The sequence below is a fragment of the Sabethes cyaneus genome, chromosome 2 (assembly GCF_943734655.1).
Source record: "Sabethes cyaneus chromosome 2, idSabCyanKW18_F2, whole genome shotgun sequence".
Lineage (NCBI taxonomy): Eukaryota > Metazoa > Arthropoda > Insecta > Diptera > Culicidae > Sabethes > Sabethes cyaneus.
In genome coordinates this window covers 153,591,358-153,612,823 of record NC_071354.1, presented here as the reverse complement: position 1 = coordinate 153,612,823, position 21,466 = coordinate 153,591,358, and the positions used below count along the sequence as shown (strand labels likewise).

Below are 21,466 nucleotides of genomic sequence, written 5' to 3'. Positions count from 1 at the left end.
CTCATATATATCCGAAAAGACGCAAAAGTAACACCCTCTTGCGGACAAAAAGGTGACTAAAAGCTTTTTGTAACAAACATTTTTAAGCGTGCAACCAATGCATAAGTAAAAGGTGCGGTAGATTGAATATGCTATCTCTAACCCTATGACGTCATTCTTCTAAATTGTAACATTAGATATAAAAATTAATTGTGAATACTAGAAACTATCCAGGCTTTTACGAACCATAATGTCGGACGTGTACGTAATAGTTGAACAACATTTTTGACATTTCAGTAGCGTGCAGGAATCAACTAAAAACAATTAATTTATAATTGTCATAATTTTTCATTCATGCTCTGTTGTATTAACCCTTGACGTTTGTTATCAGGATTGAAAAAATCGGATTCATGAAATGTAGGGAACAAATCAGACTACTTTTGCTGATTGACGGTTTGCGACAAAACCTTGCCCACGTATCCGTTTGCCTAAAGGTATTTTATTATAACATAACTGGAAATCGAAATAGTTTACCTTTTGATAGAATTAATTCGGAAAAAGAAAACAGTGGAGGGAGTTTCATTTAATATGTATATGCGACCCGTTTCACAAATTTAGCATATTAACAATAAGAAAACTAACCGGATTAGTTTGTTACACGAAAAATTGACAAAAGTCTTGGTTTTAGCGATCCAACCAAATGTTTAAATTGTAGCAACGTTTTTATTTTAAACCGTCTAGTCAATTTTCACTTAATACGCCGCTACGAAAATAAGGTGTTGCCACCAGTAAATGTTTAGTCTTCAAAACAAGCAAGGTCAGGAAATCATTAAAGAGTGTGAGGAACAGAAAGATTTTTGACAATAATTCTTCATTTACACTCACATATCTCAATAGAGTTAACAAAAAGGCGAATGCCGCAGATGTAAACAAAACGCGTGAGTTATTTTTTGCTGGACGAGCCTAGCAAAATCAACTCTCAAATGGTTTTTTACGCTTGCGGCATTCGCCCTTTTATTGATTCTATCTTCATATGCGCAACTCCATGAGTGTAAAAGGGATGATGGAGAATTGAATTAAATTGAATTGAAGATAGAACCAGCAAACCAGAGAATGTGGCAAACGTGAACAAACCGAGCGAGAGCTGATTTTCTTATACTGGTCCAGCAGAAAATAACTCATCCGTTTGGGTTACATTTGTGACATTCGCCCTTTTGTTAATTCTATCTAGAAATGGCTAAACTCTATACTGAAAGTTGAGTTGTTTCCGATAGACGTGTTCAATTTACGGTGTACTTTGGTAACCTTTTATGCCGCAATGGCGCTAGTAGTCGTGTCTTAAGGATTATAGAGGAGTGAACTATATTGTTAATATAGTATATTTGGTTTGGTTCAGGATCAAAATTCGGTTATAGTCTAGGATGTGGTCGAGTATCAGCACAAAGATCCAATGAAAAATGTGGTTCAAATGTGGGGGCCAGATATCCACAACACCGCCTGAAGATTACCTGTTCAACGTACAATAAAGCGGATTGACCACGTTCTCATAAATATTTGAAGTTTCTCTAACATCACGAACATACGTTCCCTGCGGGTGTGCATATTGACTTTTTTACGGGTAGGGAAATCTGCTGAGCACCTTAGAAGATATGGTACTATCAAACATCTGAGAAGACAACTCAGGGAGTGGGGTTAGGTATCCCAAATCCCCTAATGGGGCGTAAGAATCCAGCCCCACTAAAACCCTACCCGAGTCTCCAGCCTCAATCCTCCCTGGCACCACCTTGTCGGTATTACTTCAGGGAGGGGCTATTGTGCTTAACGCACTCTCTTAGATAACTACTGGACTATGGTAGTTAGGCTGTTTATCGCCGTTGATCGGCTCTCCAGCGGTTTTGTAGCTTAAGTTCAATCTGGGTAGCAGCCGCATTGACCGCACCCCAGACGTCCGAGCTGGAACACATCCTTTGGACTAAGTTATCCGGAGTAGTGTCCTGTCCGTTCACTGCCATCATGTTACTCTGGCGCCCGCGAAACGAGGGCATATGCCGAACCATGTACTGACAGAATCTATGTCAGGTGGAAGATGACTTCACCGTGGCGCCTGTTGACCCACCTGGCTAGTTCCGGGATAAGTCGAGCGGTCTTTTGTGGAATCAGATCATGTCCGCTGCCATGTGGTCATCGAGGCCGATGTTGTGGTACTCCGTATGCCTCTAGTTCCACGTTGGTTGAAGCACTCTACGTCCTCGCTGATGATGATTCCAATAGGCATTATATCCGCTAAGACGCAGATTGCGCCATATGAATCTGCAATACGCACTCGCCACTCTCAAGCACATGAGACGAAAGGTACTTTCCAGCTTACCTAGGTAGCTTTTGGTTCCTAACGCCGATGACCACACCGGCCCGCCATACCTGAATATGGACTGGATCACATTGGCTAATAGCCTTCGCTTGTTGCCATATACCGCAGAGCTATTAGACATCATTCGAGACAATGTCGAAATAACTGTGGAAGCCTTCTTGCAGGCATAGTCCACGTCGCTCCCGAACTTGAACTTATCGTCGACTCCCAGGAGCTTTAAGGACCGCGTTGACGAAATAGTGCAGTCCCCGACGCTGATCTTTACTTGCTGCACCGATTTGCGGTTGTTCGCCACGATAGCCTCCGTTTTATGTTGCGCTAGCTCCAGTTTGCTGGAGCGCATCCAATCTTCAACAATGCTTATAGAGTGGGTAGACGTCAACTCAACCTCTCTGATAGATTCATTGTAGACTACCAATGTGATGTCGTCCGCAAAACCGACAATCACCACCCCTACCGGAAACTTTATTTTCAACACCTCGTCATACATGACGGTCCACAACACCGGGCCCAGTATGGAACCTTGCGGAACCCCTGCGGTAATTGAAACGAACTTCTGACCCTCCTCCGTGTTGTAGCATAGCACACGGTTCTGGAAATAATTTTCCAGAATCCTGTAAAGCGACACCGGCACTTGGACGTTCCGAAGCGAGTTGGCTATGGAGTCCCAACTAACGCTATTAAACGCATTTCTCACGTCGAGCGTGATAATTGCGCAATAGCGGATACCCGTCCTTTTACGCTGGATTGCCACCTCGGCTGCCTTAGTGACAGACAAGATGGCATCCATCGTAGATTTGCCTTTTCGGAAGCCAACCAAGTGGCCCGAGGCAAGGACCTTGGCTCGTAGCGAGGAAAGAGGCCCTCGATGATGCGCTCCAGCATCTCTGGTGATCGCTCTGCGGGTGCCATCACGCCCCTGGTCTTTGCCATTACGACCCTATAGGCATCACCCCATTGGTTCGGATTGGCACTAGCACATAACCTTTCAAAGCAGGCTCGTTTCTTAGCTTTTATCCTACTCTTAAGCGCTGCGCGTGCAGCAAGTAGTGCTAGTCGACATTCAGCCCTGCCTTCGTCCGAACGAGTTCTTTGCATAATTCTCCTCGCACGAAGGCACGCTCCGTGGAGTTCCGCAATATCATCTGTCCACCAGTAAGCCGGTGACCTCCCATACGTAGGTCGGCCCTTCCTAGGCATGGTGGCACGCTCAGTGGGCATACCGACCACCCCACTTTTAGCCTTGCAGCTTTCATGGCTTCGTTTCCGTCCGCCAGCGAGAGTCATATGATGGCAACCTGGGTCCCGACAGGACCCCTACGCAGGCGAACCGCCTCGGTTGCCACTTTGTTCCACTTTGCTCTTTGAGAGCCTGTACGACTTCACACACATCGGTGAACTCATCCAGGATTTTAAGCTGCAGAGTCATTTCTGGTGTGAGAACACGTACCTGCACTCCCTCCCCGAGCACTCCTTCCACAACCGACTTGTATGCGAAACTTTTCTTGGTGGCGTCCATCTTTAACTCGAGGATCATTTCGCCAGTGCTCCGCACGTCCGCCCCCAGATCCCTGAGTAGGGCATCTTCTCTCATGGCCTTCAAAACCTCCGAGTGTTTCGACTCGTCGGTTTTCAGGATTAGAGCGTCGCCCTTCTTCGCTCGCTTCCTTGTCGGCTTAAGTGGAGCTTCCTTTTTCTTTCTTTTTCTCTTCTTGGCCTTAACTTCGATCCACGGGCCACCCGTCTTGGTGCTTCCCGCTGGTTGATCGATTGGCTCTGCCAACCCGCTCGCTTGAGGGATTTTACCGATCAGGCGTTTTTTGGTCCACTAGGGGTGCCATCCCCCGGGGTCTGTCGCATACGCTTGGCGGACGCCTTACCGCTGTTGGTAGCGTTCTCCGTAGATTTCTCAGGTGCATTGCGACACCCTGTCAACGGGCAGGCATCTGTCTGTACTGACTTCGACGCCTTCACGGTCCCCTTCTTCACCTCTCCAGCACGCGCCACGAGGTCGTTGTGCGTTTTGGTCGCTGCACACAAGGTTCTCCGAAGCATGAGCAAGCTCTGCTTCAGGTCCTTGGAGAAATTACCGTGACCTGACGTGAACTCGATAATTATATCGAGCTGCTGTGATGCTGGTACCACTTTAGCAAATATACTATATTAACAATATAGTTCACTCCTCTATAATCCTGAAGACACGATTACTAGCGCCATTGCGGCATAAAAGGTTACCAAAGTAGACCGTAAATTCGACACGTCTATCGGAAACAACTCAACTTTCATGATAGAGTTTAGCCATTTCTAGATAGAATTAACAAAAGGGCGAATGTCGCAAATGTAAACCAAACGAATGAGTTATTTTCTGCTGGACCAGTATAAGAAAATCAGCTCTCGCTCGGTTTGTTCACGTTTGCCACATTCTCTGATTTGTTGGTTCTATCTTCAATTCAATTCAATTCAATTCTCCATCATCCCTTTTTCACTCATGGAATTGCGCATATGAAGATAGAATCAACAAAAGGGCGAATGCCGCAAGCGTAAAAAACCATTTGTGAGTTGACTTTGCTAGGCTCGTCCAGCAAAAAGTAACTCACGCGTTTTGTTTACACCTGCGGCATTCGTACTTTTGTTAACTCTATTGAGATATGTGAGTGTAAATGAAGAATTATTGTCAAAAATCTTTCTGTTCCTCACACTCTTTAATGATTTCCTGGCCTTCCTTGTTTTGAAGACTAAACATTTACTGGTGGCAGCGCCTTATTTTCGTAGCCGCGTATTAAGCGAAAATTTAAAGACGGTTTAAAATAAAAACGTTGTTTACAATTTGAACATTTGGTTGGATCGCTAAAACCAAGACTTTCGTCAATTTTTCATATAACGTTGTTCGTTTGTTGTTCAAGTGCTAAATTTGTAAAATGGGTCGCATATACTGTGCAGTTTCTGGATGTTCCAATTTAAAAGAAGGTCCCTCCAGTGTCCTTTTTCCGAATTAAGGGGGCATAGTACTTTTTCAACTTAAAAAAATCGAAATTTTTTTTATTGATTATTTCGAAATATTAACATTTTGACCATATGTGTTTCAAGTCATTTCAATGAATTCCAAAAATTGGCAAAGTTACAGCTATTTGTACCGCGCATGTCTGGAGCGATTACACGGCGAATAAAAAGTTCAACGTCGTTTTTCTCGAAACCAGGTTTTGAAAGTCGGTACCATAAATATCTCAAGAACGGCTCAAGCAATTCTCATGATTCTTTTTTGTTTTAAAGCCAACATTATTATCTAGTGTTTGACCCATCCTTTTTTTGATATTACTATTTTTGCATTTTTTAGAAATGTTTAAAGTCAATTTTTTCGACTAAAAACCTTACTTTTATGTTTTAATGTCCGCCATTTTGTTATGCGTTCGAATTTTAAAAAAAGGATGGGTCAAACACGAGATTATTTAATATACTTTCATATCGTTTTGGAACTTTTCAATTCGGATAAGACCCCCAGCGCCAATCCATGGTACCGCAAATCATGTTTTTTTCGAACGATCATGTTCAAGGAGCCGTAGGGGAGAGGGGAAGAGGTTCGCATATGCAAACAAAATTGTAAATATTGGTATAAAGTGCAATGTTTGGAATGCAAAAAACCCGAATTGATTCGCTTTTCGCGTTATCGAGAATGAAATATTTGAAATTAGTCAAAAAATATGGTGTAAAAAGTACTATGCTCCCTTAATTCTATCAAAAGGTAAACTATTACTGGAATATTTCGATTTCCAGTTATGTTCCTATTTATATCTTTAGGCAAACGGATACGTGGGCAAAGTTTTATCGCAAAAGTAGTCTGATTTGTTCCCTACATTTTCATGTATCCGATTTTTTCAATCCAGATAACAAACGTCAAGGGTTAGTACAACAGAACATGAATGAAAAATTATGACAATTATAAATTAATTGTTTTAGTTTATTCCTGCACGCTTCTGAAATGTCAAAAATGTTGTTCAAATATTACGTACACGTCCGACATTATGGTTCGTAAAAAGCTGGATAGTTTCTACTATTCACAATTAATTTGTATATCTAATGTTACAATCTAGAAGAATGACGTCATAGGGTTAAAGATTCAATCTCTATCAATTCAGCATATTCAATCTACCGCACCTTTTACTTTTGCATTGGTTGCACGCCTAAAAATTTTTGTTACAAAAAGTTTTTAGTCACCTTTTTGTCCGCAAGTGGATGTTACTTTTGCGTCTTTTCAAATATATATGAGATTTTGCGAAGTGAACTATATTGTTAATATAGTATATTTGCACTTTAGGTAGTGCGTCCCTATTCTTTCCCATCGCCCTGATTAGCGCTGGGCCGTTCATCGCTGTGTCCGGCGTGGTAGGCATACCGCTGCCTTTGCCACCCACACTAGCGCTTCTAGGTGCATCCTTCTCTACCCTTGGTGTAGAACGCTGGATGCCTCCTCCCGTGAACGGGTTTGCTGCTTTTATTAGCGAAAGGCTGGTCATCGCTGCGTCCGGCGTAGATGCAGTTGGAGCGACAGGTGTGCCGTTTCCTTTTCCGCTTACGCTGGCGCTTCCACTTGTATCCATCGGAGGAGATCGGGTTTATCCATTCACATTTTTACATTTAGCCATGGATAACAGCTGTTAAAACCATCCTCCTTTCCAGGGGCCTTGAACCCTCTGCTCAAGTTCTCAGTATTTTCAGGTTCATGAACATGCTTCTACTGAGATCCGTCATTTGCAGGCGGAGTTTGGATAACTCTGATCATCACCTAGTAGCAGTGTATCTGCGTTCAATACTGTTAACCGTACACCAGAAACGTCAAAGCCGTCCTCCTCGGTTGAAGCTAGATAGCCCGCAATTTGCCGAAAACTATGTGCAAATACCAAATGGGGCACTGCATTCTTCCGAGGAGTTAGGTGCTCCAAACCTCGAAGACGGTTGGAGCAGAATACGCTCGGTTTTGATGGGGAATACCAACAAACAGTGGAGAGAAAACAAATTGCTTGGAAAAGTTTTCTGAGCATTGCAACCTGGCAGCATTTGGCCAAAAACTGATGAGTAAGGAAGCAGTTGACCACGATCCTGGGGAGAAAAAAGCGCGAAAAGGAGCACAGATATCGTGAAGAATTGTGAATAGCTAATGACTCGCGCAAATTTTATGAGAAGGTGAACCGAACTCGTAAAGGCTACCCATCGAAACCTGACATGTGTAGGGACGAGCGAGGGAATCTAATCACAAACGAACACAAGGTGGCGGAAATAGTTCTTGGATAAACACTTCAATGTCGAAGGAAGCAGAATGGAAGTTAACCTAGGACTGCCCATGGAGGATGGTAATGTTCCAGCACCTGATCTCCAAGAAGTAAAACAAGAAATCGGGTTACTAACGACCAATAAAGCCGCTGGTAAGGACCGCCTACCGGTAGTGCTTTATTAACATGGCCGAAAAACGTTGGCAACGGCTCTACACTGGGTTATTTTCTAGATTTGGGAGCAGTAGCAGCTACCGGAGGAATGGATGGAAGGAATAGTTTGTGCCATCTACAAAAAGGGTGCTTGGTTCGACAGCTGCAAATACCACGGCATAACACTGTACTCTCCCAGATCCTGTTACTCCGGCTGTCACCGATAGCACAGGGTTTCGTAGAGAATTACCAGGCGGACTTCATAGGGGCAAGTGAAACCACGACTTTTACCATCCAACAGATCTTGCAGAAATGTCAAAAATGCAACGTGTGCATGCATCTAATCTTTATTAATTTCAAAGCAGAATACGATACAGTCCATCGAGACCAACTATGGCATATAACGCACGAATACGGTTGTCTGTATAGACTGAAGCTACTGCTCAGAGCTACATTGGATTGAGTTGTATGTTTCGCGCGCATCTCGGAAACACTCTCGATGCCTTTCAAGGCGCGGAGGGGGTTGAGTCAAGGTGACAGCTTATCCTACATGCTATTCAACATCGCTCTTGAAGCGGTGATTCGACGAGCGGGCATCGAAATGAGAGGCACGATTTTTACCAAGGGTAGCCAACTACTAAGCTTCACAGACGGTTTTGATATACTAGCCAGGAACATTGCGACGGTGGATTCAACGCCAGACTGGAAGCGGAGCTTAGCAAGATTGGGATAAAAATAAATGCGACCAAATACATGAGAGGAAGATGCTTAAAGAAAACAAACGCTTGCCTCCCACGAACGGTAACCGTTACTGGCGACGAACTAGAAGTGGTAGATGAGTTCGTGCGAAGAACGAAACTGGTAAGGAGGTCCAGCGGCGCAACCAAAAGTGAAATCGGGCCTACTTTACCCTTCGCAAAACGCCACAATCAAGAAGCATACCCCATCGTACGAAGCTGACAATATCAAATCCTCCGTTATACCCGTCTTATAGAGGGTTTGATCAGCTTTGTACATTGGCTTTCGTTATGGACTTGAAGCTGCGACTGTGAACGCTTGTCAAAGCCGTTTCTCTTTTGTATAGGATCATTCATAGCATCACAGCTTTCAAAGTTCTACCGTTGATCTAGAAACACATTTTAGGCGACACAGGATTAACAGTCTGAAGTTTTTGCAGAAAGAGTTGGGAGCATTTTGTAAATATCCCAGAATTGTTAACAATTAGTTGGAATTGAAAAAGTTTGATTAAATGCGAGTGCAAAATAGAATCAATTTTGACATTTTTGCTTTCCCAGAAAGTTTCCAGAGAATCCGATAAAAGAGGAAATTTTGATATGCAATCAAGTGTTCGCCATTTTAATCGAACGACATTTTTATTATTGACAAATGGCCATTACCATTATGTCCCAAAAGTGATGCACACTTTATCTTTGGAACGATGTATTGATGATAAAAATTCATTCATTCATACAGTGATTTTTTTTTCATTTTCCGGTTCATTTTTATTTTCACTCATCCCACGCTAAAAACAGACATACTCCTATGTTGCGTCTAAAGTGTTTAAATGCAAAATTTTATTAGATAATAACATGTAATACGATACTGTGATGGTATCAATTAAATTAGATGATGTCTATCCTAACGAGATAACACAGTTTTCAGCTGAAGCTTATAGAATTTGCTATCACATGTAAGCAGATTACTGTTCGGTAAACACGCTATCGAGATGAAACAAACAAAATTGATTGTCAATGCTTTGTTCCGCACCATTATAATTGACTGGTCCTATCCATCATCCCCGAACTGCGCTGCGCTGTTCTGCGACGCAAGCCTGCACCGACCGACCGGATGACGATGAATGTTTTATATCCAGCATGCACCAACAAAGGCATCCTGTGCCGTTGTACAGCTGCACTCGAGTGCCACGGATCGGGTGGTGCATTGACTGTTGAATGTGCAACCCATGTGTATCGTCTATAAAGTGCCTGTCTGACGAAACAGGCGGTCCGGAAGAATCAATATTTATTTATTGGCACACGGCGCACTGCCATTAACCGGTGACAATAGGAACGCGACTCGATAGCGTCGTTTAGCGTCCGCAGTAGGGCGCCATCGGGCATGAAGCTAAATGGTAGAGCGCCAAATGGCCCTCATTGCAATGTTAAGCCCTTTGAAGCCAACAATCACCAATTACAAATTTAATAGTTTTCGTTTAAAATGTGTACCAATGTGAAATAGATGCGTAGCATTCAACTTTTAATGTGGGTGTCGAATACGGTACATGAAATTGTAGATCAATCCTGGATTACGGATTAAATTTAAATAATAAATCATGCATAGAAATGTATCCAATCATCAAAATTTTAGAGTAAACATATTTAAATTAAAATTAACGATATAATGGGGTAATTATTATAACAATTCTTTCTATTACTATGGATGTAAACTTGAATGAAATACTAAACAAACAAAAACTCGTAAAAAACACATTGATAAGTACATACGCCGACAAATAACGAAATATCTGGACACAGCTCCTATTGAACTTCCCCTGTTTATTTTCAATTAATATATCATTTTCTTCCGAATTGTTTGATTATACCGTCATTGCTACAAGTAGAGAAAATATTTACACTCCTCCGTTATCAAACTTGTGCCCAATTGAATATCAAACCAACCAAGCCCCACCCCACTCAGGTATATTAATAAATTGATTGTACCTTCACCTCGAAAACGAGATCAGCACCCGTAGAGGAAGCCCGAAGCTTACTTAATTCCACTGTAGGATACGCATTGGTATCGATATACCGGCTAGCTGTGTGGAGCTCCAAAAGTCGCCACACAAAAAAGAGACAATCCCTTATTCTCCATCATTTATTATACCAACAAACGCGTCGTAAATAAACGGGTTAAAACCCATTCCAGACCGACACGACCGCGAGGCCTCCAATCGAAAACACGGAAATATCCCATTCCCGATTCCGATGCATATTCACCACACCTTGTCGAATAAATAATTTCATCGCTCCTCGCTAGCAAATGAATCCACAACGAAATCATTTAAGCGAAACACGGTTGGCTTCGGGAGGATAACATACATAACGTCGATGAATAAATTTAAAATTATCCGCTCGTTTTCGTCATACCAATTTCCTTTCAAAATTTCGAAATAAATTTTTTTTTGGCAAGTTATACAAAAACACTATAAAATATTGAGCTGCTAAAGATTTTTGTTCTTTTCTTTATATGAGTCTGTCGTGATCATGATGTAGACATTACTTTTTTGGGAAGATGGGAAAGTTTTTCTCGATATATAGACCAAAAATCTTGAGTAGAGGCAGTTGGCACTCGAACGCACAACTTTCGTCAAATATCCAATTTTGTTCTCCCAATTTCTTTAATTTCATATATGTACCACAAGCTTCCTCACCGATGGTAATTATTTTTATACTAGCTGTAACCCGCGAGCGTCGCCTCGCGTCCAGTTGAGAGTGAATTGGTGGTACGCTATGTAACTCAGACGCAACTACATTACTTTTGCTTGTCTTGAACGCAATCTGGTAAAGTTCTCGGGTACTTTTTCATTTCGACGTCAGTGACAATGAGAGATTCTCTTCGTGTCTCCTCTCTTCCGCGTTTTACAGCGATATTAATGCAGTGAAAGGAAAATTTTCAAAACATTTGGCTAGCTAGTGACTCCAGCCACCGTTTCATGCAAAGCTGATGTGTTAAATTGCATTAGTAACACCGTAAAAGGCGAAAGAAAGGAGACACGAAGAGAATCTCTCATTGTCACTTATGCCGAAATTAAAAAGTGCCCGAGAATTGGTTCGAGTCTTTGCTTAATGTGGACGATTCTTACTATGAAAATATGCACGCAATCAAACGGAAACCAAAATCTTGTTTTTGGGAAGTGAAGAAGTGTCTAATGCGAAAAATAATAAATTGATTGAACTCAAAAATTTGGATATATAGTCCAAAAAATTATAAGTGGGGACGGCGGTAGCTTAACGCAAAAAGCCTTCGGGTACCAACCGAAAGATCGTGGGTTGAAATCCCACCTGCCATTACACCACTCGATATATTTTTGGTCTATATAACGATATGTTCAGAAGCTTCTTTACTTACCAAAAAAAGAGTTTTACGTTTGATTGTATACAGTCAGAGACAAACAAAAAATGATGAAAACCAATAATATATGCTACACCGTTGGGGTACTGTTCGTTAAGCTGTACTACCGATACTATCCATGTCATCGGCAAAGTATGATTGAGCCCCGCTTGTTGATATTCGCTTGGATCATGACATCTTGTAGCGGTATATTACTCTTTACGTCCCCGACATCAAAAATTAAGGTACTTTCATTTACACTTTTGGCTCTATCTCTACTGATTTTCATTCGATGAAGCAACTAGTCTTAAAAGTACCACATAAGACTGGCCATTAATGAAAAAATATTGTGGTGAATTATGGTTCCATTTTCCCGAAGCTCGTGTTGAAAAATCCCGTGATTTGATACCTCATTTGCCATATTTTCGAAGAGAATTCAAATGGCCACTTTTGAGTTCCGGTAGAACCGACAACGGATGTTCCGGAATGTCCAGATCGACTCAAAATACATCCAAATGTCCACTAAAGAGCTCGCGTTGAAATATCCTGTGATTTGATACCCCATTTGCTGTCTATGATTGATGGTATCATATGCAGCTTTAAAGTTGATAAACAGATGATTTGTGAGAACTGTGGGACCTTTTCATAGCTGACGCAGCGTAAATATTTAGTCTGTCGTTAACCTTCCTTCAAAGAAACTTTGGTGTTAAATAGGTGGAGGAAAATGATTTGAGGAGCACTTTGTAGGAGGTATTGAGAGCGGTGATCGCACGACAGTTCTCATAGTCCAAATTGACGCCATCTACTCCTCCGGTGACATTCTTCCCAGCTGCTGATTATTGTTCTTCAGCCTTTGGATGGCCTCTTTAACTACGCCTATCGTTAAGGTTGGTAACTCTTCCACGACTGTCCTTCCGACGAAATTAATTTTTCCGCCGCCATGATCCTCGGCCGGAGAACCTACCAGGTGTTCATTTAAGTGCTGCCTTGACCTTTTGGTTACATCATAATCTTGTCTGTGGATGTGTTCAGGTGTTGGTTGAACTTTCCCGTTTCCTGAGAGCGATGCAACCGCTTCAACTCTGCATAATTCTTTGCTTTGGATCACGGCGCCTGCTTCTGACTGTGTCTTTCCACGTTCTGAAGAGTGGCACTGCGCATCTTTGCCTCCCGAGCAGCCATTTCTCCGCTGAATTACTTGTCATACCAGTCGTTCCGCTGATTCCATTCGACCTTCCCGAGAATGTTCTCTGCTATGCTGTAGATGGCTGTTTTGATGGTTTTCCAATAGTCCACAAGATGGGCTTCGTCCAGCTAATCTGGTTTCTACGGCGTATCTTCTAGCATATGTGCGTAATTTTTGGTGGAGTCAAACTGCCTAAGCCGCGTGAGACTTAACTAAGGTTGGCTTCGGTACCGAATTTTATTGTAGCAGTCCAGCACAGTTTGCGCTTCGATAGGATACATACATATTCATATGGAGTCAAATACGTCAGATAAGCGCCGAAAGTTGATCAAAACGTAGTTGTTCTGTGCTTTTATCTGATTTGGTGACGTCAAAGTCTACTTGTGTACTTAAGAGTTTATTCTAGAAGAAGGTATTACGTACGGCCATAGAGGCCTCATATATCTACGTCTTGGAGGCAGCAGAGCCTAAACGTTTTAGGCTTATTCCGTTGGCTGGCTGAAGTGCGCAAATCCTCCATAGATTTGTATTTCTCATCCTAATCGATATGAGCGCTGAAATCCCCGATAGCGATTATCTTGATGACATGTTTTGATTTGCGGTCGTATTCACGCTCCAACTTCGCAATTCTTTCTAGTCGTCAACGGAACTTCCGAAGTGATGCTTGTACACATTGATGATTCTTATGTTGAATAAGAAGACCGGTAATTCGAGAATTAATTGGCCACTGCCCATACACCCGGTTCTACACCTCGCCTAACATTATGAAAGCTGTGCCCCATGCTCGTGTGTGTTGTCGCAGGTCTGGTAGACGGTATGACCTTCCCAAATGTACGTGCTATTGAACATTTCCAGCATACTCCCAGTATTGCTACGACATCGATCTTGCGACGCTCGACGGCTCCCTTAAAGGTAAAGAAATCGGTAGTTCCCCGTCTCGAGTTTTGGTCAATGTTCGAGTAGATTCTTGTTGCAAGAGGACTGCCGCAGCTATTCAACTGTCGCGGACCCAAGAAGCACACTTATGACATTTCTGGTTGTAGTAACTTCTTTATGACTGGAAATAATCGGATATCGGTTGCCATAACTGGGTTGTAGCAACTGTGCTACTAGGGGACACGCATGTACTGGAAGTGGTAGGAAGATTCGCTTAGGAATGTCCCTAAAGCTGGCAATACAAAGTTAGCAGAACATTAGATGCACCATTCAGTTAATTGATGCTCATTTAATGCTATCAACGAATTCAATGCTCCATTGTTTCATAGGAAAAAACAATGCACTGCTAGCTTTAGATAAAGTTAAACTTCCAATGCAGATAGAGCTACCCAAGAATGATAATAATATAATGATCATTTAATGCCCTAGGAAAAACATAGTCTCGGTAACTTAGCTAGTCATTTTACATGAAAAATTGAGCGAAAAAGAAAATGTACTGCTAGCTTTATCTAAATCACACCAATGTTCGGAAATGGCACTTCCGGTGCAGATAGAGCTACCCATGTATGATAATAATTTAATGCTCATTTTATGCTCTAGGAAAAACACAGTTTCGGTAACTTTGATGGTAAATTTCTATGAATAATTAAGCGAAAATGAAAATGATCTGCTAGCTTTAGATAAAGTTACCAGTACATTTTATTTTTCACTCAATTTAAAACTCAATGTAAAGCTAGCAGTGCATTGTTTTTTCCAGTGAAATAATGGAGGATTAAATTCGTCGTTAGGAGCATTAATTAGCATTTAATGAGCATCAATTAACTGAATGGTGCAGCTAATGTTCTGCCAACTTTGTACTGCCAGCTTTAGAGACATCGCTTGGGAGAGTGTTCCACTTGTGCTTTCACTGAACTTAGTTTGGAATTCCCTAGGGATGTGTTAAGAGTTTTGTGTCATCTTGTCGCTTCTGACTCTAGCCGAACAAAAAATCAATAGAAAGCTCTATTTGATAACCTGACTGACAGACTTGCCGTCATCGACGTTATCAGCATCAAACCGGTGTGGCTCGTACTGTTTCAAGGTCATTCGTCGCCAATTTCCCAGGCATCTTAAAATTTGCTAGTCGATTTCGACCTGATCAAGCCATCTAACACGTAGGGCCCCTGTATTCCTGGTGACGGCAAGGTTGTCGAAGAAGATTTGTTTTCGTCACACTGTCGTTCGACATCCTTGCGACGTGTCCGACTCTCCGCAGCCGGCCAACTTTCACCAAATGTACGATGGAAACCTCTCCAAGCAGTGCGTATAGCTCGTGGCTCATACACATTTACCGATCTCTGCTTCCGTACTCCTGCTTAGTACTCCACTAAGTGTCGCTAGAATAAGAAGCAGCGGCACAGCTTTAAAAACTACCAGTCTAATAAGGGTTTTGTACACTAGCAGTTTCGTACGGCGACGTATGCTTCGTGATCGTAGCGTTTGGTGAAAGGCAAAATAGGCCCGATTTGAATGACTTGAATGCGCCGCTTACCATTATGGTAACCGTCCGTAGGAGCTGCACGTTTGTGTCCCTCGAGCCTCTTCCTTTCATGTATTTGGTCTTCGACGTATTTATTTTTGGTTAATCCTCCTAGACTTCGCTTTAAGTTCGATGTAGATTACCTCCGCCGCCGTAAAGTTCTTGGTAATGATATCCAAATTATCTGCGATGCCTAGAAGTTGATCACCTTTTTTAAAAATTGTGCCTCTCGTTGGCCTCGAGGTATGATACTGGCCTATTAAGCCTGTGGTAACATGTTCGAATCCCGACTGGGAGAGGCTGTTAGAGTCAATAGGATCGTAGCAACTGGTCCTGCAATTGTCCTGCACTCTAACAGCTGGCTGCGAAGTCTGTCGTATAAAAGCAGAAGGTCAAGTTTCGATAATGGAATGTAACACCTAGGCTTTGCTTTGCTTTGCCTCTCGTATCAATTCCCGTTTGTCAAATCACCCCCTTAAGAGAGATGTTGTAAATATTGCAGGATAAACCGTCATCTTGTCTCAATCCTCACCACGTTTCGAATAGATTCGAGAATGTCACCGAGATGTGCACAAAACAAATCACTCGATCCACCGTAGCTCTTTTCAGTAGCATCAGTTTGTCCGAAAAACCGTGTTCGAGCATTATCTGTCATAGCTCGTATCGATAGACTGTATCGTATGCTGCTTTGAAGTCAATCAATGCGATAGATAGGCAAGTAGTGTTCTCCATATTTCTGTAAGATATACAGGGGTTAGACAAAATGATCGGGACAGGTAACATTTTGACGAAATTCCATAACTTCTACAAAACAAAACATTTTTAAATGAAACTAATTGCATTTAACGGGCAAATTTTTCTAGTTTTTCAAAAATATTTCAAGATAGGCAGTAGCTAGTGAACACCGGAGGTATTCCGGATTTGGCGGGGGTATGTCAAAAGCTGATTTTTTACATCACTTGTATCTTTTTCTATCATGAAAATTTAATAGTGTTCATATTTCATTCTAAAACTAGACTTCATTTCCAGTTGATTGCTAATAAAAGAACGGAGATCCCTCGAGAAACAACCGAGATATGGCCATTTCAGTGAAATCAGTGCTGGAAATGTTGCCAGTAACATCTAACTTTTATGGTCATTTTAAAATATGACCGGGACCATACCAATAAGGGTGCCAAACTTCAAGATTTAAAGAGGGTTGAAAATCCTGAAGTTTGACACCCTTATTGGTATGGTCCCGGTCATATTTTGAAATGGCCACAAAAGGTAAATGTTACTGGCAACATTTCCAGCACTGATTTCACTGAAATGACATAATTTCGGTTATTTCTTAAAACGACCATTTCCGCTGGGGTCCCTAGAACCTGCTACAGGTTAGCCATGGCAACCCGCGGACCTGGAAATGCTTCAGAGCGGTCAGAGCGGTAGATGTTACTGGTACTGTTTTCACGGAAAGGGCCGTAACTTAGTTGTTTCTCGTCGGATTTCTGCCCTCTTTCCACCAATCGACTGGAAATGAAATCTCATTTTGGGATAAAATATGAATACTATTGAATTTTTACGACAGAAAAAGATACAATTGATGAAAAAAACCAGTTTTTGACATACCCCCGCCCAACCCGGAATATCTCTGGTTTCCACTGGCTACTGCCAATAGAATAATAGAAAAATTAAAAAATTTCCCGTCAAATGCAATTGGTTTTATCCAGAAATGTCTTATCGTGTAGAAGTTATGGCCATTTGAATTTCGTCAAAATTTTGCCTGTCCCGATCATTTTTTCTAACCCCTGTAGGTATCGGATGGTAAAAATTTGTTCCGTAGTTACGCCAGCTCTCATGCAGTCCGCCTAATAGTTCCCTACGAAAGCTTATGCTATCGCTACCTTGAGTACGGAGGCAGGCAGATGTTAGCCTTTCTCGACCTTTTTAAAGCTCTACCGGTAGGCGCTGCATTCCGACGGCTTTTTCGGTCTGCAGCAACCCGATTTCTCGTTTGACCTGTTCGAAATCAGGTGCTCAGATACTGTTATCTTCCATAGAAATTCCTAGGTTAACTTATGTTCTGCTTCCTTCCACATTTTCTCCATTGAAGTGTTCAACTAAGAACTGCTCCCACCTGTCGAGCACTTATCAGATTTATTCCCTTATCCCTACACACTTCAAGTTTCTGTATAATAGCCCCTACGAGCTTGATGCACCTTGGTAGCATCAACTTGCATCTGTCATTAGCTAGGAATAGTTGTTTTAATGCTTTACGATCTCGGTTCTTCTTCTGGGGCGTTTTACCCCTCAGGATCGCCGTCAACTGGTTTTTAGCTCGTTGGTATTTGGCCAAATTCTCCCTAGTGGGAATGCTCAGACAATATTTCCGAGCCCTTTATTTCTTTTCACCGCTTATTAGCACTGTCCATCAAACCAATCATTTCGTAAACTCCGAGGCCTTTGCTTAGCACCGCGGAAACGGCGTTCCCAACTGTCTTCGAGGGTTGAAGAACCTCACTCCTCAGAAGAGGAGTGCTGTACCTGGTCCGGCATTCGCGTGTAGCTTTTAGCGGACTTTGGCTTATCTGGATTAGCTGTTGAATGTTCTGCCGAGGAGAACGGTTTTGACATGTCCAGTATACGATTGACGGTTTTGAGCGCACATATACTCTTACTAGGCGATAGGCTGAGACAATATTCGCACCCCCTAGAGTTCGTGATGTTACCGAAGAACCGGCCATGTATGAGAACATGGTCAATCTAGTTCATTGTACGTTGGTTAAGTGATCTCCTCATGTTTTTTTGGATATCTTGGATATAACCTCGGAGAAGAAGGTCATTATCGATCGTGTCAGTGTACCATAGCCTACCCGATCACCGGTCTATTTCAATCCTACCGACCTACGTGATCGTGAAGTCCCATGGCGAAGAGCTGTCGTAAGTTGCCTCCAACCGCGTGTAGAACCCTTGCTGTATTTCAGGAACCGGCCCTTTATCCTCAACAGATACAACCTCTCTTTGATCGCATTCCAATCTATCACGCGATCTTGCATTCTGCCCAGCGATGCAAAGCCCGTTTTCATTACTTTGCATAGTGGGCAGAATCGACCGAAAATACGGAACTATTTATAGCCGCTGTTTTGAAGGGGTAAAAAGTGACTTTTCTTATGGAAAACTTCACGAGAAATCGATTGGTAATGGTCTTTGCCTGCAGTATAAAATGCTCTATTAACGTTGGGCATTTCCGCCGCGGATCTTCCAATCTTTTTCCTGTGTGACAGATTTGCTGCCGAGATAAGATGCCAAGTTTGCAGGGTTCAAGCTGCTCGAGCAGCATCCGGTCACCACTTACGAAATTCAGCAATTTCAAGTACCGCGTTACTATTCGTTGTCCCTCCGGATCAGACGCTTTCGTTGGCTGCTCCCAACCTGCTGGGCCGAAGAATGTAAAGCTGCCAAGGTTGGCCAGCTTATTCCTCGTCCTGATACTCAGCAATAACATGAGTGCTTCTTTACCTGTTTATATATAACCTTGGTTTCCACCTGGCTTGATTTCTCGATTATCACTGAGGCTTGTATTTTGTTTGATTCCACGAGAACTTATGGATAGGAATTCCTGGATAAGAGGCTGAGGACCACTTTGGAGTCTTTTTTATTCCTGCAGGTACGCGAGGTACCTACAGTACACATGATCCAGGATTTCACCAACCAGATAGATGAAAGCTATCTATCTTTAAACCCTTTACTGAAGCAGAAAACTCACCCAGCGGACTTTTACGGGATAACCAACATTTTCTGCTCTGTTATAATTCATGTTTAAAATATAAAATCACCACATTTGCTATCACCATTGTGCTGTATCATGAACAATTTTTTACAATTGAAGCCAAATCAATTATAATTGAATTGCAAAGTTGTACGGAATGAATATCAAAGAGTCATACCTGAACTTTACTACTTAACATAAACCCTATTGAGCGGTTGTTTTATGAAAACGGTATCTATAATTATCGTATGCAATAACAACTGAGTTGGGTAAGCGGCATTAGACTTGATTGTAAATGCAGGAATTTATTTATAGGTGAATTCATTATAGAAATGCTTTGATGTCACGAATTAATACAATTTACATCTGCCAACGTAGAGGATGCAAAACCCGAATACATTATTCCCATTTTTTCAATACTTCGACTAATTTCCAGCATCAATTGGAATGTGGCAGTGGAAACCAAATTTATCATCGTGCCAGAACAATAATTATTCTATCAATTCGAAAAACCACTGAAGCTTTACAAAACAGTGTGGTGTCATGTTATTCGACCAAATTCAGCAATTAGTAATTATAGAAACCGCAAACACTATAACCGAATATCCACCAAAACCAACCGTGTTAGCAATGGAATCAACCGACACAATACAGCCCATAAACCGCAAGAAGAAACTACACAACTCGCCTAACTATTCATTAAATATTTATTTCTAATACGTGTTCTCTCTACTCCTATTTTCCGTTTCAACTGGTACCGTCGGCTGTGGAAAACGAACAAAAAAATATGAAATTATTACCTCAACTGACCGGGAAAAACTCCCACCCTCGCCCACTCACCTCGATACAGGCGTCACAACAATGCTGAATTTTTTCACCACCTCCAACGGTTTCCGCAGTACACTTCCGGTGGTGTCGAACCTGACGGCGATGAACGTGTGGGATGGCGTGTGCATGTGCTTCATCTACGCCTCGCTGCTGGAATTTGTCTGCGTCAACTACGTGGGCCGGAAGCGACCGTTGCACAACGTTGTATATCGGCCCGGCGAGAACCCAGTCACACAGGTAAGCAGCCAGCAACCAACCAACCAACTCTTCATCATCACCAACACCTACCGTTTGAACACGACCTTCTCCAGTATCCGAGTTCCGGCCATATAGTAGCATACATATGAGACTCATCACTAACATTCCCTCCACCACAACCACCTAAGATCGGTTCCCAACACGGCCAATTGTGCCCACTAAATTCCGGAATAGTATTAACATCGTAATTTCCACCTTTTCGTTTCGTGTGTATGGTTAAGATGACCACAATTGGAGACGGAAAATTCTCTCTGTTGCCAGTACGAAATTCGTGATTCAATTCTATTTGGATTTTCTGACTGTCTTTTTAATCAGTGATAGTTGAAATGTTTCAATTTGAATCACGAGTTTTATCAACAAAATTTAAGCTTAGTCTCGTAAAGTAATCATTTTCGGCCACCCTACTAACAATGTCGTTTTAGTTTTTTTTATTATTTTCTATTACTTTATCTACCACCTTCATTTCATTTTGCTTACACATTTTGTATTAGTTCAATTTATTGCCCCCCCCCCCCCCTTTCCCTTCAGCTTACGTTACGTTGTATGTCACGATTGTTGTAGCACTGGAGTGTGTTTTCATTTGTCAAGGGTTTCCTTAGCAGATAAGGTATACCTTTCGGGCATGAACAGTGGTAGCGTTCGTTCTAGGTTGCTATAGAAGAAGCAATGAAACTACTGACTATATAGATACCTGCTGTATATCCGAGCGAGCATTGTACTCTGGCCGGCACCAACAACAATACGCAAACAATCACGCCATCTACCGGTGGCAAGCATAGTTTTAATTTGAACTGTTGTTAATTTCCTTGTCTGTTTCGAAACTTCCTTTCTTCGTTACAGTGTTATTTGATTCGGTATTTTTTATGTTCAACTTCAGCGCAAAACTAAAGTTTATTAGTAGCCATAAAGAAGAGCGAAACAAACGAAGCTGTTGATGTTTTCGTCAATTCGTCAGATTCTATGAAAAAAGCAATTAAATTATTATAGTAAAACGGATCAGTTCCACACCCTTTTGTTATGCAATTATGCATGATGATTCTATGCATTATGACGAAACATTAAATGCAAAAACCCCACTTAACCCTGAGCGCGTTATTGAATGTCACGCTCTAAATAA

General features: G+C 42.0%; 1 protein-coding gene across 1 annotated transcript in view; it reads left to right on the top strand.

The window, feature by feature from the left end:
- LOC128736209 (uncharacterized) overlaps nucleotides 1–21,466 on the top strand; it is a 133,048-nt gene that overhangs the window by 57,577 nt on the left and 54,005 nt on the right. Inside the window, exon 11 of the mRNA XM_053830688.1 lies at nucleotides 20,114–20,328. Coding sequence (XP_053686663.1) covers nucleotides 20,114–20,328 — 215 coding nt within the window. The remainder of the gene's footprint in view (nucleotides 1–20,113; nucleotides 20,329–21,466) is intronic.